Source organism: Archocentrus centrarchus, chromosome 11, assembly GCF_007364275.1.
Source record: "Archocentrus centrarchus isolate MPI-CPG fArcCen1 chromosome 11, fArcCen1, whole genome shotgun sequence".
In the NCBI taxonomy this organism is placed as follows: Eukaryota; Metazoa; Chordata; class Actinopteri; order Cichliformes; family Cichlidae; genus Archocentrus; species Archocentrus centrarchus.
In genome coordinates this window covers 32,425,203-32,442,129 of record NC_044356.1, presented here as the reverse complement: position 1 = coordinate 32,442,129, position 16,927 = coordinate 32,425,203, and the positions used below count along the sequence as shown (strand labels likewise).

Below are 16,927 nucleotides of genomic sequence, written 5' to 3'. Positions count from 1 at the left end.
ATTGAATACGAAGCCTTCGATAACTTTGGATGCCCCATGTCTCTAGATAATGCTGAGCCATTTTGGGTTTAGTGGGTCAAATGCCCTAGGAGAAGTTCGCGCAAATACGAGGTGTCCAACAGTGCAAAATTGGCAAAAACAGAATTTCAAGCCAAGCTAGCGGATTTCCTGTGGGAATGTGGACATGGGTGTCATTGACTTTTTTGATCGTGCTGGGGTAAAGAATGTTTGTCTCGAATTGCATGCATGTCTGAGAAAGTAAATTGTTGGCTCCCCATATAAACGCAACGCACATTTGCGGTGTGGTGGCGCGTGTGGCGTGCAAAATTGGGCATAGGTCTGATTGCCTTTTCTGACCAGGAGGATCTGAGGATTGTGTACAAAAATTTTCATGCATACCAGAGAAACTAATTTTGTGGACCCCCATACAAATTTTCATTTTGTTCTGTAGGGGGCGCTATGGCATCAATCGACGTGGTTTCTGCACTTATGGATTCAGTGTAGGTGTGTTCATAAATGATTCCATTTTGGGGCAGATCGGGCAAAGCATGTGCGATTGATGGCAGGAAAGAGGACCGGAATTATTGGTCAAACGAAGGCCAACTTCAGGGGCCTAGTGTGACAAGACAATTGAAATGAATACGAAGCCTTCGATAACTTTAGATGCCCTATGTCTCTAAATGATGCTGAGCCATTTTGGTGTTTGTGGGTCAAATGCTGTAGGAGAAGTTCGCGCAAATACAAGGTGAGCGAAATTGCTGACTCGGCAAAAGCCAAATTTCAAGTGAACCTGGTGGATTTCCTGTGGGTCATGCAGGGGTGCCTCAAGAGGATTTTTTGTTTGTCCTGACATGATCTATGTGTGACGAGAATTTCATGAATCTAGGGCAAACTTGAATTTGGCCTCTCCCATAGGGGCCCGAAAAATGAAATTTCCAGGGGGCGCAGTGTAGCCGTGTTTTTGAGTTAGTTTGTGGCGACATTAAAATACGTAATTTTTCGCCAGACCTGACCACCATGCAAAAAATGGTGACTTTTCGCGCATGTTCAGGGGGTCAAAATTGTGTTCAAAGAGAGAGAAAGTATAATAATAATAATAATAATAATAATAATAATAAAGAATAATGGAGAATTCGAGCAAAAACAATTAGGCGTTTTCCCAGTCACCCCGACGCATACCTTTTCGGAAACGTCTCGACCTGACCCACGTCCCTATGAGGTCGGGGGTCACTGGCGACCGCGTCCCATGCGACCGTGGGGATTTTAACGCATTTTGGGGTATGTGGCATAGTGAATCCAATAGGCTCCTCGCCGAGACTTCGTCGGCTCGGGCCTAATAATAATAATAATAATAAAGAATAATGGAGAATTCGAGCAAAAACAATTAGGCGTTTTCCCAGTCACCCCGACGCATACCTTTTCGGAAACGTCTCGACCTGACCCACGTCCCTATGAGGTCAGGGGTCACTGGCGACCGCGTCCCATGCGACCGTGGGGATTTTAACGCATTTTGGGGTATGTTGCATAGTGAATCCAATAGGCTCCTCGCCGAGACTTCGTCGGCTCGGGCCTAAATATATTTCACTGAAATTTAATGTGAAAGACCAACACAAAGTGGTTACAATTGTGAAGTGGAAAGAAAATGATACATGATCCAAAACATTTTTTACTAATAAAAAACTGAAAAGTGCGGTGTGCAAAATTATTGAGCCCCCTTTTCTCTGAGTGCAAACAGTTGCAACCAATTGCATTCAGAAGTTGCCTGATGATTGCCAATGACTAAAAAGAGTCCACCTGTGTGTAATCTAACCTCAGTACAAATACAGCTGCTCTGTGACGGCCTCAGAGGTTGGTTAAGAGAATATTGGGGAGTAAACAGCATCATGAAGTCCAAAGAACACAGCAGACAGGTCAGGAAGAAGGTTGTAGAGAAGTTTAAAGCAGGCTTAGGCTATAAAAAGATTTCCCAAGCTTAGAACATCTCACGGAGCTCTGTTCAATCCATTATCCAGAAATGGAAAGAGTACGGCACAACTGTAAACCTACCAAGACAAGGCCGTCCACCTAAACTTACAGGCCCAACAAGGAGAGCACTGATCAGAGATGCAGCCAAGAGGCCCATGGTGACTCTGGACGAAATGCAGAGATCCACAGCTCAGGTGGGGGAATCTGTCCACAGGACAACTATTAGTCGTCACTGCACAAATGTGGTCTTTATGGAAGAGTGGCAAGAAGAAAGCCATTTTGCAGTTTGCCAGAGGCCATGTTGGGGACACAGCAAACATGTGGAACAAGGTGCTTTGGTCAGATGAGACCAAAATTGAACTTTTTGGCCAAAATGCAAAACACTATGTGTGGCAGAGAATTAACACTGCACATCACTCTGAACACACCATCCCCACTGTCAAATATGGTGGTGGCAGCATCATGCTCTGGGGCTGCTTCTCTTCAGCAGGGACAGGGAAGTTGGTCAGAGTTGATGGGAAGATGGATGGAGCCAAATACAGAAGAAAACCTGTTGGAGTCTGCAAAAGACTTGAGACTGGGGCGGAGGTTCACCTTCCAGCAGGACAACGACCCTAAACATAAAGCCAGGGCTACAATGGAACGGTTTCAAACCAAACATATTCATGTGTTAGAACGGCCCAGTCAAAGTCCAGACCTAAACCCCACGACAATTTGTAGCAAGATCTGAAAACTGCTGTTCACAGACGCTCTTCATCTAATCTGACTGAGCTTGAGCTGTTCTGCAAAGAAGAATGGGCAAAAATTTCAGTCACTAGATGTGCAAAGCTGGTGGAGACTTGCAGCTGTAACTGCAGCAAAAGGTGGTTCCACAGAGTATTGACTCAGGGGGGGCTCAATACTTTTGCAAGCCACTGTATATGAGCAATGCCCGACACATCTTGTACCAGCAGGTTAAATTTGGAAAACAAAACACTTCTTTGGGGAAAATTTAGTTTAAACTTATGAAATGTGTCAAAAACAGCGAAAGAGTAAACAACCATAAATGTAACCAGTCAAACCTTTGAATACGCCTCTGATCAGCTTTATTTGTACAGTTTTGTACCTTAAAGAGATGACAAAACTGGTTGCGATACAACCACTTTGATCACAACAATGCTGTGTGACGTCAAAGCAAATGGTGGCTATTTCAAGGATTTAGAATCTTGGTTGATCCAAATGTGTGACGTCCACACTTTTTAGTGGCGCTCATCACAGATGCCTGATGCATCCATCTCCATCATTAACTGGTTGTCCGGTGCCTCGACTCCTGCAGGCTCCACTCAGGCAGCTTAAACCAAAGGGAGTATTTCCAGTAGCTAGAACAGATGTGGACTTTCTACTTTTCTGTGCTACAGGTGAGAAGGGATGATGCTGGACATGATTCTCTGAGGTTTCCATACTTAATTTGTGAACAAGATTTATGACCTAAGGAAAACGGCGCTTCGTCCCCATTAATGTCCTGGTATGTGAACTACTAAGGAACACATTTTCCAGGTCATGATGACAGAGCCTTCCAGTCCTTTGCTAAAACATTGTTTTCCTGACCTACATAGTGAAAGGGTCATCTGAGAACAACGGTCACCTCTCACTTCATTCCCTCTCTATTATCTGCTTGTAAATGAATCTGCATAGCAGTGGTAACCCCTGACCTGCCCTGCAAAAAAATAAAAAATAAATGCAAAACAAACACCATACTGCAAAACTGGAGAATGAGATGGTTTCTTACTCAAAACAGGTTTGATTATAATAAGCTGGGCTTATAATGTATGGATGTATGATCTGTGCTCCTGTATCTTTTATTAAATAATGCATAAGTTTGACCTAAAACATCGTCAGATTTTCATGTCCCCTAATGTAGAACCCAATTAAACAATGACACATTTAGTCATTTATTTGAACCCTGTGTTCCTTTGTGACCTCCCAGACTGCAGAGTGATCTCTGCTGGTTCACCACTCCTGGGGAAGGTAACAATGGTCATTAGTTTCCTTCATTTCTGTCTAAACACTTTAGTGATGGTTCTGTATCATTGTCAGGCTGATGAATATGAGCCACAGGGGCACCCACTCAAGCTGGATTGTTATTCAGTTGCAGAACATGAGTGGGAGTTCCTCAACTGTTAGATGGGCTGGTTTACCGTTGGAGCAATGAATGCTGAATCCCACCTGCTGCATTCTTATGTGTTCATTCTTAAACATGACTTCATTGTGGCCACTCAAGACAATTCTTATCATTCTCCAGGATGAGCTGCTGTGTCAGAATGGGGATTTTTTTTAAAACTGTGTATAGATTAAACTTTCCCATGTGTGTTTCAAATATCTGGTGCTTCAAATTTAGGTCACAGGAAAGAGAGAAAGAGGGAAAAGTATTCCTGAGGCTTTATGTATTCCTCTGGGACCAAACAAGTCTCGTTTAGAAAATCTAGTTACACTTAATGCACAGAGATATGCGTTTCTGTGGTTTTGTGAGTAAATGAAACTACACTCTTTGCATCACCACTCAACCAAACATGCATGCCTTTGGACCGTGGGAGAAAGCGGGGCACCTGGTTTCTCTCCAGGTGCTCCAACTTCCTTCCACAGTCTGCATGTCAGATTACTCTGTGATTTTAGCCTTAGCTTTTTGTGCAGGGTAGATCCAGCACTCAACCGCATGGAAGAAAGTGCTATGTGAATTATATGTGAAATGTGGCTTGTAGTATGAAGCACTTTGAGTGGTCAGTAAGGCCAGAAAAGTGTTTCTGATTGGGTTGTGTTGCAGTAGTGATGGAATGCAGCAAATAGCCCTATTCAGCCCCTGCAGCAATCATGACAAGAACCACTCGACTAAGTAAAGAGAAAAAACAATCGAGCCTTATTTTAAGACATACAGGTCAGTCTGTAAAAGGACCACTTCTACTGATTCCTGCTGAGGGAGGAAAGAGAACTGCTTAGATGAGGAAACATGAAGAATTAGACCAGAGGAAATGTGGACTTTGGTCTGATGAATTGAAATGTGTAACTTCTGAACAGAGCTGCTGTGTCTCTGTGAGAAGCAGACTGACAGTAATTACATGATTAGCACCACATTTCATCCCATCTGCTTTGAGCTCAGTGGACAATCTTTTCCCCCCACAACAGGATAATTAGCTGTTTTACCTGAGTTGACTGATGTCCTGTGGTGACCTCCATGATCATCTGACCTGAACCCAGCTGAGATGGGTTCTTTGACAAATTAGTCTGCACAGTGAAGGAAAAAGCAGCCAACAAGTGCTCAGTATATGTAGGAAGTTCCAATAATGACTTCATGAAGCTGGTTGAGAGAATAAAGAGTACAAAGCCATGAAGAAAAGGGTGGTTATACTAGAAGTTTTAGGATATTTTGAGCTTTAAGATTTTTTGGCTTAATATTTTCCATTTGTTCAATTTCCATAGATAGTATAAATGGATGATAGATGGATGCAGCCACTAGCAACTAGCAGCAGTCAACTACAATGTGATGTGCTAAAGCCACTTGCTTCCTGTGCCGATCACCTTAGGAATGACTAAAATTTACAAGATGGACTTCATGTTTTATTCAGTATCATCTGAAACTGGCGACTGAGCCCATGAACCAGTCAGGAAAGTGTTTACTGAGGTCACAAAGAAAGAGCACCATGGGACATTTTCCCAAAGACTTTTTTATAGCTGGAAGTCTTTTGCAACCACAAAGGTCATAAAGAGGCCATAAAGAAGGTTTAATGTACCTGTGTGTTTGTTTCAGACCCAGAGGATAAGTCCACCTTTTATACCAAGGGTGTCAAACTCTTCACAGCTCAAGTGAACCAGACCAGTAAAAGCAAACAAAGAATCCACTTACAGAACAGATAATGAAGAAAAATAAGCACTATTTAAACAAAGTCTATAAAGCCATATTCAGTCTGCTGTTATTACATGTAACTCTGGCCAGGCACCACGAGCTAATGCCCGGCCACCAGACGCTCTCCCACGAGCTCATTTCCCAGGCCTGGTTCCAATGGGTGGCACCCCGTTAACCCTATGCCAGGCAGAGTAAACAGTTCCCTCGTTGTATTTTCCATAAAGGATTGTTAGAATCACTCTTTGTCTGGACCCTCACCCAGGACCAATTTGCCATGGGAGACCCTACCAGGGGGCATAGCCCCACACAACATAGCTCCTGAGATCACTGAGACACACAAACCCCTCCACCTCGATAAGGTGGTGATTCAAGGAGGGGCTCAGAGTAGATCTGCTGCTCCTCCACATCGAAAGGAGCCAGCTGAGGTATCTGAAGAGGATGCCTCCTGGTTGCCTCTTGGGTTAGGTGTTCTGGGCATGTCCTACTGGGAGGAAGTCCCGGAGCAGACCCAGGACATACTGCAGAGATTATATCTCTCAGCTGGCATGGGAATGCCTTGCCCCCCCTCCCCGGTTGAGCTGGAGGAGAGGAGGGAGAGGGAGCCTCTGCTTAGGCTGCTGCTCCTGCGACCCGGCCCCGGAAGAAAATGTAAAGATGGATAAGTGCATACTTCCAAACTTCTTAATGGTACTTTATCACAACCGTCATTTATATGCGAGTGCATGGTCAAATAAATAAATAAAAACAGAAGTGTCTTTTGGAACTTTTGGACATGGCTGCCAAATACTTGACACGCTGACATTTTGCAGTTTTATCTTAATTTCACCTAACAACGTCCAAAGCACGCACGCACACACACATTGTGTATATAACTCTTATCATGTCGAGATGCTGTGTTGCAATGCGCTCGTGTTTTCTGACACTGGACGCGGGTGCCAATAATGTCTTTGTTCACTTTCTCTGGTGAAAGTATGTCAGTGGGTTACATTGACACCAGTGCAGAGCTGCAGGGAGGGGAGGGAGGAGTCGCTGAATTGGGTCACATGGTTTTCGCACCGATCGCTACTCGAAACAGTGCAGAAAGCAGTTGTTCACACGCCCGTGGAGCGGCCGCAGCTCACTCTTTACCCTGCCTGTCGCCGTGTTTTGGTGGTTGTGACAGAGACGAGTGAACACCGCGTTTGAAGACGAAGAAGTGTCATTTTGTCGTCGCTGAAGCCGCTCTCTGAAAACTTGTCGCCTAGGCTTGACATGAAATTTTCTTTACTTAATTTACGGTGAAATTACTTCTCCTCTGCTCTGCCTGTAAAAACCGACTTACGGTTTTTTTCTGGGTTCCGGTGTCTGTAATTCAAATTGAGCTGAACAGCTAGCTTCTCTTACCGGGATCAGTCAGCGACTTCTCAGTTGCTGAACACTAAAACAGAGAAAACGGCTTTCGCACTAAGGTAGCAGAGGAGGAAAATCCCCAGACCCAGAGGACATGGAGTCCACCAAAGCTGGTAAGTACTCGGTGACATGCCAGTATCTGCAGCTGTGGGCGCATCCTGCCTTTGGCTTCAGTAAAACCGTCAAAGTAGCACAACTAGCGTAATCGGGTCACCTTTTGTTATTCTCGGTTTTGAATGTTAACTTTCTGTTGAGGCACTGTTTCACTGTAAAGGCTGCAGCTGATGTGTTCTCATTAAAGTGGGTTAAGACCGCCGGTGGGCTGCTGCTGTTACCCAAGTATTTGGCTTCAGCGGCACTGCAGTCGTCTCGTCTCACATGGACCCGTCAGCCTAGCCATGTGCACCTGTGTTTACGCTCCCCGTGCGTCTCTGCTCATTGGCCGCGCGGTGCTGTGACGTAGGCATTGCATAATTCCTCCCCTGTAGATGGCGTGTGGTCTCGCCGCGGATACACGTGAGGTCCCTTACGGCCGCTCGAGTTGACCTAGTTTCCCCGGGAAAAAAAAGCAGGCATAGTCCAGGTGGGGGTGTGTTAAAAAAACATCAACATCCACAGCGGATACAGGGGGGCTTTTTTGTGTGTTGTTTAGAGTTAAACTACATTCAGTTTGTGTGCATGTGTTGTTGCTATGAGCTCCAGTTTTGTGTTTGTGTACTCACGTTTTTCGTTGATGAATTACAGTTTATGCTGCAGATTCTGTTAATATTAAAATAGTATCGAGACAGAGGTTTTCCTGTTTGACCACAGCTGGAATGCAGCTCGTCATGTAACACGATGCTGGATATGAAGTAACCTGATCATGTCATGTATGCCGCCCCGTATTTAAATAAGCATGCACATGTTGTGAGTCACTTGGTTTGTGAGAGGGTTGTAGTGGCTCAAGTATGTTATACTGGCTGTGTGGAAAAAAACACACACTGCCCCCCCCCCCCCCCCCCTTCCCTTATCTTTTTCTGTGTATTAATGAGGAATAGTTTTTTAATATACGAATGATATACATTTCTCTAAACTTCATGCCATTTAGAGAAAAAGAAGTGTGTGTGTGTGTGTGTGTGTGTATATATATATATATATATATATATATATATATATATATATAAAAATATGAAATATGAATGATACTAGATCAATGTTTATGCCTGTATATGTGAATGACTGAAGGTTCAGACTAAACTACACACACCCTTGCCAGGCTGACATTATGTAATGGCTGTTACCTAATCATAAAGAGTGGCAGAGGGAGAAATCAGGTCAGCCTATGCTGAGGGTGGAGCTCAGCAGTGCTGCAGCAGCCTGTCTCTGCTGCTCCTGCTGGCTCAGGAAATTGTCGTCGTATTCTGATCTGCCCTCTTTGTGTTAAGCTGGTTGGTTTTCACACAGGGAAGGTGTCTGGAGCTTTGGACAGTTACATTTCACGGGGGGGGGGCACCAACTACAGAAACCTTGGAGACATTACAGTGTTGGGAACGGGGCTTGATGCACAGCTTATAGCTGGGACTGTGGGTTATATACAGAAGTAATAAACTGTGCAGTTGCTGAGATGATGAACAACAAAAGGAGACAAGTTATGTGTTGTAGCTTCTTTGTGTCGTTGTGGAGTGTACAGATAATGAGTTTTATAGTTTCTTTTTTAGTCCTGATCCAGAAAATGTCAGTTTTAAGTTTGACAAACTATGATGTGCAGCCCTCAGAATTTATACTGTATATTTCTGTAGTAAACTACATTTTTACGTGTTTTCACAAACAACAGTGCAAGCTCACAAAATAGGCTTTGGATGCTTCGTTGTTGCGCTCCCTGTTCTCATGGCCCATTTCCTCCCCTCTCTGCTGATTGCACACCAGGAGGCGTAATAACCTATATCAGCTCGTCCAGCTCTTCCTCCAGCCCCGAGTCCTGCCTCAGCGACTCCTCAAATGGCAGCTACCAGTCATCCTCCCCACCTCGCAGGTCCTCACCCAGCCACCGGCAGCTGGTCCAGCCGACTGACCCCGTGATTGCCGCAGGCGGCCAAAACCTGCCACGGACTCAGAAAAGTGGACGCTCCTCATCCACAGCAAAAAGTGGGATCACAAGTAAGGCAGACACTCTTATATGTCCTCAGATGCTGCTTGTGTTAATTATAGTAATCTGTGCAGCATGTCGGACTCAGTCAAGGCCGATGCTGAGTAAGAAAAGGTCATACATCACAGAAAATTATAGCAGTGGAATAAAAAAAGGCTTTAACAGAGCTTTTCATCAGCTAAAAACGGGAGAAAAAAAATAGATTATTGGAGTTTGCCAAAGAAACAAGTCTTATGTTGATGTTTTAACTTCCAGGTGGGTGCTGTCAGTGCACGAAGATTTCAGTGTCATCATGTCATGACTAATTTTGTGTCTAAGCTGATTTAGTACAGTTTGTTCAGAAGTAAAGGAAGACTGAGAGATTTCCTGTGCATATTAACTTTCAAACTCATGTCTGTTAGCTGGATTGGCCACTTAAGTGTTCTTAATGCATCACTCTCACACATGTATGTAAGCAGGGAGACCAAATTATTCAGGAGATGTTTGGATTGCACCAGATTGCCTGTTAGCCTTTAAAAAAAAAAAACCTCAGGGATCATCTCAAATCTGCAAAACTTTTTTATTTGAATTTTAAATTTTCAGTCATTTTTCTTCATATGTACTATGTAGCCCATTAATAGAGCTCCTTTTTCTGCTGTTTTGCACCACGCTTTGGTGTCGTTTTGGCTGCTCTGTTTTTGTAATCTGCAGCTTGGCCAAAGACGTGCGTGTACAGCGGTGTCGGTCTTTACCACCAGTTTCACTGATACCTGAATGCACGAGCTCAGAGATTCACAGATTACAGAGAAGGAGGTGCTGCAGTAGTTTGAAAATGTCTACTCCTGTACATGCAGAGGTGTTTTTTTTTTTTTTTTTTTTGAGCGGCGACACCTACTGTTCAGGAGAAGTCTGCACAAATCTAGGGCTCCACGAGTACCAGTATAGTGGCTCAGTCACACTAGATTAAAAACAGGATGGAAGCCTCCTTGAACTAGGAAAGACTGGCGGCGGCCCAGTGATTGCATTGATTTTTATTTTATTTTTTATTTTTTTGCTGTCAGGTCGATTACAGGTCGTTGCAGTGACCACTTTTGATCGAAGGGCGATTTCGCAGGTCGTCTGGTGGGAGGCAATCTGTCTCCAAACAACTGCAGTTTGCAATGCTGTGATGTTGCCATCAGTCAGAGTTGGTCTGCGCCAGTGAACAAATTGTCTGCTACAAATCGTTCCAGTAGGAGACTCACATTCTCTGGTTGCCACCTGGTTGTATTGTGGTTGTATTCTTATGTAAAAACAAGGTTACCCAGTGTGTCATTTTGCAGTTAAATTGCTGTCCTGCAGCAACTATGTCAATATGTGTGGACAAACTTTTTAATTTCTCTTTCAAATCTATGAGCTTCTGGCTGGACTCTGAATGTAAGTAGTTAATATGACTTTCTGTGTACTGTGATTTTCAGTGTATGTATACAGCAATAGATTTGTGATTCTTGACAATTTATCAGTTAATTACCTGTTATCACAAACAGATTACATGTAATTGCCGACTACACCCAATTAATCGCAAACTGATAGCAGACCGACTCCGTCTCATTGCTGCTTTATTGCCGTCTTGATGCACCAAAGTCGCTTTAAAGATGGAAGCTGACTGTGAGCTCCCTGTTCTTCTCACATACAAGGTCTTGAATAATCAGGCCGCATCTTATCTTAAAGACCTCATAGTACCCGATCACCCCAACAGAGCACTTCGCTCTCAGACTGCTGGCTTACTTGTGGTTCCTAGGATACTTAAGAGTAGAATGGGAGGCAGAGCCTTCAGCTTTCAGGCCCCTCTTCTGTGGAACCAGCTCCCAGTTTGGATTCAGGAGACAGACACCCTCTCTATTTTTAAGATCAGGATTAAAACATTTCTTTATGATAAAGCTTATAGTTTTGGGCTGGATCAGGTGACCCTGAACCACCCCTTAGTTAGGCTGCAATAGGCCTAGTCTGCTGGGGGAGTTCCCATGATGCACTATTTCTTCTTCACTCACCTCTTTTCACTCTCTGTGTTTATGCACCACTTTGCATTTAATCAGTAGTTATTATTAATCTCTGGCTCTCTTCCACTGCAGGTCTTTTGTCCTGTCTCTCTCCCCTCACCCCCAACCGGTCGCGGCAGTTGGCTGCCCCTCCCTGAGCCTGGTTCTGCTGGAGGTTTCTTCCTGTTAAAAGGGAGTTTTTACTTCACACTGTCGCCCAGTTGGGTTTTCTTTGTATTATTGTAGGGTCTTTACCTTACAATATAAAGCACCTGCAGGCAAATGTTGTTGTGATTTGGCGCTACATAAATAAAATTGAAGTGGTCACAGACCTGGTCCCTGAAGCAACCATTTCAAAGACAAGGTTGCAGGTTCCTTGCAGATGGTCACAAGAAGTCTGATCATGCTGTGGTTTCCAACCACTGTTTTGTCTAGTGTGACTGTAACATAAATAGATTTGGGCTGTAGTAACGTCAACCCATGCAGTGAGGTATACTGGTACTAATGTAAAATATGGACAATCTTTAGTTAAAGGTGTGCATACAACTTTCAGAACAGTAGCATCTCACACTGAAACAAACACACGCTGACTGCAGCACCCTCCTGTCCTCATGTTTCATGCACATCCAGAGAGAGAGAGAGACTAACATTTTCAGAGTTTTGGGATCATATGCACTAACGTGTTATTTGTCAGAGCAGCTGGCTACCAAAACATAGAGCAGAGAAGGTAAGATTACAGCATAGAGGGAATCACGGCATTACTCCTGTTCTATCTTTAGATGGCAGTTAGTTGCTTCTGCTACATGAATGTTCAAATTCTTTTATACTGTTTAACATGTGTATTTTGCTGGTGTGTTCCTTTTTCAGATGAACTGTAAGAATTTGTTTTTGTATCAATCAGAAATCAACGGCTTGGTGCTGCTGTGCAAGGTGTGCGGCGACGTGGCCTCTGGTTTCCACTACGGCGTCCACGCCTGCGAGGGCTGCAAGGTGAGACGGCCCAGTACGCAGGCACACGTGCTAATGCATGCGACACGGAAGCAGAGAGCGATTCCTGGTGCAACATAGCGACAAGCGTTGCAGTCACATTGGGCTGCGATTGAAGTGGGTCACTTTAGCCATCTGCACAGCTCAGGCTGAGTGAAACTAGTTCACTCTGCCTTTATTTATATCTGTTGCCCCTCATGCTTCATGTTGCTGTGTGGCCTAGTTAACTGTGGGGAACAGTGCCCTACTCACCACAGCACTCCTTAGAGGGGAAGTTGCACATTTCAGACTGTTATAACGAAACTCAATTAAAAGTCAGACTAGAGGTGCACGTAATCATTGTTGCAGTAGACATGCACAAAAACCAAGTAAGCCATCTTAACGTTGTGCTGTTCGTGTCCATGAACACACACAGGGCTTCTTCAGGAGGAGCATCCAGCAGAACATCCAGTACAAGAAGTGCCTTAAGAATGAGAGCTGCCCCATCATGAGGATCAACAGGAACCGCTGCCAGCAGTGCCGCTTCAAGAAATGCCTGCTGGTGGGGATGTCCAGAGACTGTGAGTACCCTCGTCAGTCAGGCACACTTCTGTTCAGTGTGGATTAAGAGAGTCCTCAGGCTAGTTCCACTGAGTAATATGTTTTCACTGACATAGCATGGCCTGTATTTGAACATGAATAGAATAGATTTGAGGGACATTTGAAGTGTTGCCAGTAAACTGAAATGTTAATAAGAGCGAAGTATGGCTGGATTTATTTTGAAGGCAGCAACCAAAAGGCGTGACGCTAATGGATGGAAAAGAATAAAAATGCCCTCCTTTCAAATTCCTGTTTAACATGCAAATTCCACCTGGGAAATGATGAGAGATTCTCTCTCCACTCTCCAGCTGTACGATTTGGCCGAATCCCCAAGCGTGAGAAACAGCGCATGCTGCTGGAGATGCAGAGTGCCATGAACAACATGATGAACAACAGCCAGCTGCAAAGCCAGCTGCACAGCAGCCAGACTCTGCCCATCGCTAAACCGCTGCCAGCCAGTGCCGCCGACCCTCCCTCGGAAGATACCGGCCCCGGCACCTCCTGCTCTCCATCCTCGTCGCCCTGCTCCAGCCAGTCAGACTCCAGCTCAGACCCAGAACCTGCCGTGTCCATGGACACCAGCCCCAGCTCGGCCTCCCCCAGCGCGTCGGACAGCAGCGAGGAGGAGGTGATCGGCTCGGTGACCCGGGCCCACCAGGAAACCTTCATGTATAACCAGGAGCAGAGTAGCCTGCCACCTCAGGCCTCGCAGCCCACGAACACCCTCAGCAGCAGCCCTACCAAGAGCGCTACTGACAACCAGGCAGAGGAGCGCCAGAACACCTGGAACCACCGCAACAACATGGTCACCGTGGCAGCCCAGGACTCCGCCTCCATCCTGGACCCCCAGGATCAGAAGGAGATCAACCAGTGCCCCTTCAGACTGTCCAGGAGTGCTGCCACCAGCCACTTTCCAGCTTATACACATGGAGCTTTCAGAGCACCATCCACGGAAGGCTCCTCCAATAGATTCTGCAGCGCCCCCCTATGGAAAGGAGGCAACAGGATGCATCTGGTAAGTGGAACGGAGGGAAGTGGAGAATATTTGGACGGTAGAGAGATGGTCCTGCCTCTGAAATAAATGTGTGAACAAGTTAGGAAATGCTCAGCAGTACATATTTAATGTCCAGTTGTTTCTGAGTAAATTTTTTAAAATGAGGGGGCAGAGAGGAGTTTTAGAGGTGTAGATGCACTGATGCCCAAACTGAAGGCCAGCTCTGTCCTCAGGTTTGTCCAATGAACACTTCGCCTGACGTGGACCCTCAGAAGTCCGGCCACGAGGTGTGGGAGGAGTTCTCCCACAGCTTCACCCCAGCGGTCAGGGAGGTGGTGGAGTTTGCTAAGAAGATCCCGGGCTTCAGAGACCTGAGCCAGCACGACCAGGTCAGCCTGCTGAAGGCTGGCACTTTTGAGGTAGTTTATTTATTTTTGTTATTATGACAGTTTTTTTTTTTTTTTTTTAATCCATTTCTGGAGTAATCTCAGACTATAACATTCTTGTGGCCTGCAGGTGTTGGTGGTTCGATTTGCCTCACTGTTTGACGTGAAAGACCACACCGTCACCTTTCTTGGGGGGAAGAGGTACAGCGTGGACACTCTGAGGGCCATGGGGGCCGGGGACCTGCTCAGCTCCATGTTTGACTTTAGTGAGAAGCTCATGAACCTGGGCCTCAGTGAGGAGGAGATGAGCCTGTTTACTGCTGTGGTTCTGGTCTCTGCAGGTGGGTTGTCAGAGTAACGCGGCTCATCTATAGATTGTATATAAAGATGGATAACCCGTCACCAAACTGTGCTGGTGTATTGTAGTGTATATGAGTTGTAGTTAATTTGCTTTATTTTGTGCATAATCCACTTAGAGTGGTTATGAAAAAATCCCTGAAATATCACCATAAGTTTTATGCTTGGTAGAAAATTTGGCTTATTAATAAACCTAAATGTGACAGAGTTCAATAAAGATGTGATTTCCTGAGCCTGAGCTCATTATCAGGTTGGGTCCTCTTCTTTCTGCAGTGGCTTAATGGTACAGACTGGAGAGTTGGTGCCACCTGCTGTTTGTCTGATGAACCAACACTTTATATTCACACCAGGACTGCAGTAAAACTGCCAGTAAATAAGGACTGTATTTAGATTGGTACCCCAGCTATATGATATTCCAGTGTGCCAAGTATATGTAAATCAGGACTCACAATATTCCATTAGCACGGTTAACTCCACACTTTCATGTAGTTATTTTAGGTGTGACCTAAACACATGTAAGACAAACAATTTCAGGTTGTGCAAAATTGTATTTATTTTCACTTGAAAGTGTAACGTACTGCAGCCATGCTGAAATAAAATGCTAAGAAGTGACAGCTCAGCGTTAAAGACATTTTTCATGTTCGTTCATCAGCCTGTCACTAACCGAGCCCCCCCCCCCCCCCCCCAGATCGATCTGGCATCGAGAATGTGAACTCCGTGGAGGCCCTTCAGGAGACGCTGATCCGCGCCCTGCGAAGCCTCATCACCAAGAACCACCCCAACGAGTCGGCAATCTTCACCAAGCTGCTGCTCAAGCTGCCCGACCTGCGCTCGCTCAACAACATGCACTCTGAGCAGCTGCTCGCCTTCAAGGTCCATTCCTGAACCTTCCTCATAATACTTGACGCCCCCTCCACCTCCCCCCTCCCCCTTACAATGTTGCACCCAAACAAAAGCAACCCAAAGGCCAACCTGGAGCGCAAGCTCCACCCAACCACACCTGCACGCCACCCCACACCTCTCCCATGAACCTTTGGGTTGTTCTCTTGTCTAAAAAAAAAAAAAAAAAGATATTGTACTGTAGGGCGTGACGGCCTGTGTGATGCAAACACACAGACACACTGATGTACATGTTTCTCATGTTTGTGTGTAGCAGCTGTACAAAGATTAGAAGCACTTTCCTGTATAGTGTAGAGTGGTATTTTTGCATTCATAGTGCAATATGTGACTGCTTGTGGATTTAAACTGTATGATGAAGAGTTTTCCCTCCAGTGGTGTATGTTAAACTGAACTGATGTCGCTCTTCTGGGATAAACCTTAAAAAAAAAAAGAAAGTAGTCTTTAAACGCACCGTGAGGACAGAAGAAAGCGGACGGACCTGAGGAATATCTGCAGTCGGGCCAGCAGTGAAATCAGACTGTTTCTTTGAATGAACTTGGGAAGCAGATGCTTAATTTCATGCACTTGTGTACGTGCCATGATTTGTGTGTTTATGTTGTGGGTCATTTTTATTATGTTTTTTTGTTCTAAATTATTCGGGCATTGCGGCAAATCTGATGCGTCACAGTCTCGTTCTAAGATCAGTGGAAATGAAGACCGAAGCACTGAAATGAAATTGTGGATTTCCTCCTTTTATTTCTGAGAATATCGGACGGCACAGAAAACGTCACCTCGTGGTCGCCAGGACCTCCTGCCTGCTTGATTAAATGTCATTACCTTTTTACAGGAACTGTATGTTCTTCAGTTGAGTGTAGATAAATGTATGATGTAACTATTTCACATGAAAAAGAAAAAAAAAAATCTGATTGTAAAATCACTGAAGTGATTGTAATTTAAAGAAATAAGCAGAGTTTCTGGTGAAGCACCATCGGTCCTGAATGTTCAGCCTTTTAATATCCACAACTTCTGTCGTTGTGTTGACATGTTCCGTTTCTGCTGAGAAGATTACAGTATGCATAGATTTCTATATATATACTATCATATATACATAACTGTGTGTGTATATATACACACATATATATATATATAAAATGAGAATAAATTTTCTAAATGCAGTGTGGCAGCTGTGATGTGGTTATTTAATGTGCAGTTTAATCATATGACCACATTTTCCGATCACTCATCTTTTCGGCCCGGCCTGTGGTCCCCCCATTTCCAGAGGCTCAAAGGTAACCCGGACAAATGGATGTAATTTTAAATGTAAGGATTGTTTTTTTTAAGTCTTGGATGAAAATCCTTTGCAGTCAATGTCTGCCTGAAGTCTAGAACCCA

The 16,927-nt window shown here is 44.7% G+C and overlaps 1 protein-coding gene across 3 annotated transcripts; it reads left to right on the top strand.

Annotated features, from left to right (window-relative positions):
* Positions 1–6,913: 6,913 nt before the first annotated feature.
* Positions 6,914–16,444, top strand: nr1d2b (nuclear receptor subfamily 1, group D, member 2b). 3 transcript variants are annotated; one of them, XM_030740626.1, is made up of 8 exons: positions 6,914–7,344; positions 9,137–9,367; positions 12,255–12,343; positions 12,756–12,900; positions 13,228–13,934; positions 14,147–14,332; positions 14,430–14,640; positions 15,345–16,444. In XM_030740626.1, the coding sequence occupies exons 1-8, from the start codon at positions 7,326–7,328 to the stop codon at positions 15,539–15,541; spliced, it is 1,785 nt and encodes a 594-aa protein (XP_030596486.1). In that variant the 5' UTR covers positions 6,914–7,325; the 3' UTR covers positions 15,542–16,444. The 3 variants fall into 3 exon arrangements, with proteins under 3 accessions (XP_030596486.1, XP_030596487.1, XP_030596485.1); XM_030740627.1 differs by lacking the exon at positions 6,914–7,344 and having other exon boundaries at positions 8,967–9,367; positions 14,430–14,581; positions 15,382–16,444; XM_030740625.1 differs by lacking the exon at positions 6,914–7,344 and having other exon boundaries at positions 8,967–9,367.
* The last annotated feature ends 483 nt before the right edge of the window (positions 16,445–16,927 follow it).

Coding starts and splice junctions, on each gene's coding strand:
- nr1d2b (XM_030740625.1), top strand. CDS start 9,070: ATGCTTCGTTGTTGCGCTCCCTGTTCTCATGGCCCATTTCCTCCCCTC. Junction 12,901..13,227: donor GGTGGGGATGTCCAGAGACT/GTGAGTACCCTC, acceptor TCCACTCTCCAG/CTGTACGATTTGGCCGAATC. Junction 13,935..14,146: donor GAGGCAACAGGATGCATCTG/GTAAGTGGAACG, acceptor CTCTGTCCTCAG/GTTTGTCCAATGAACACTTC.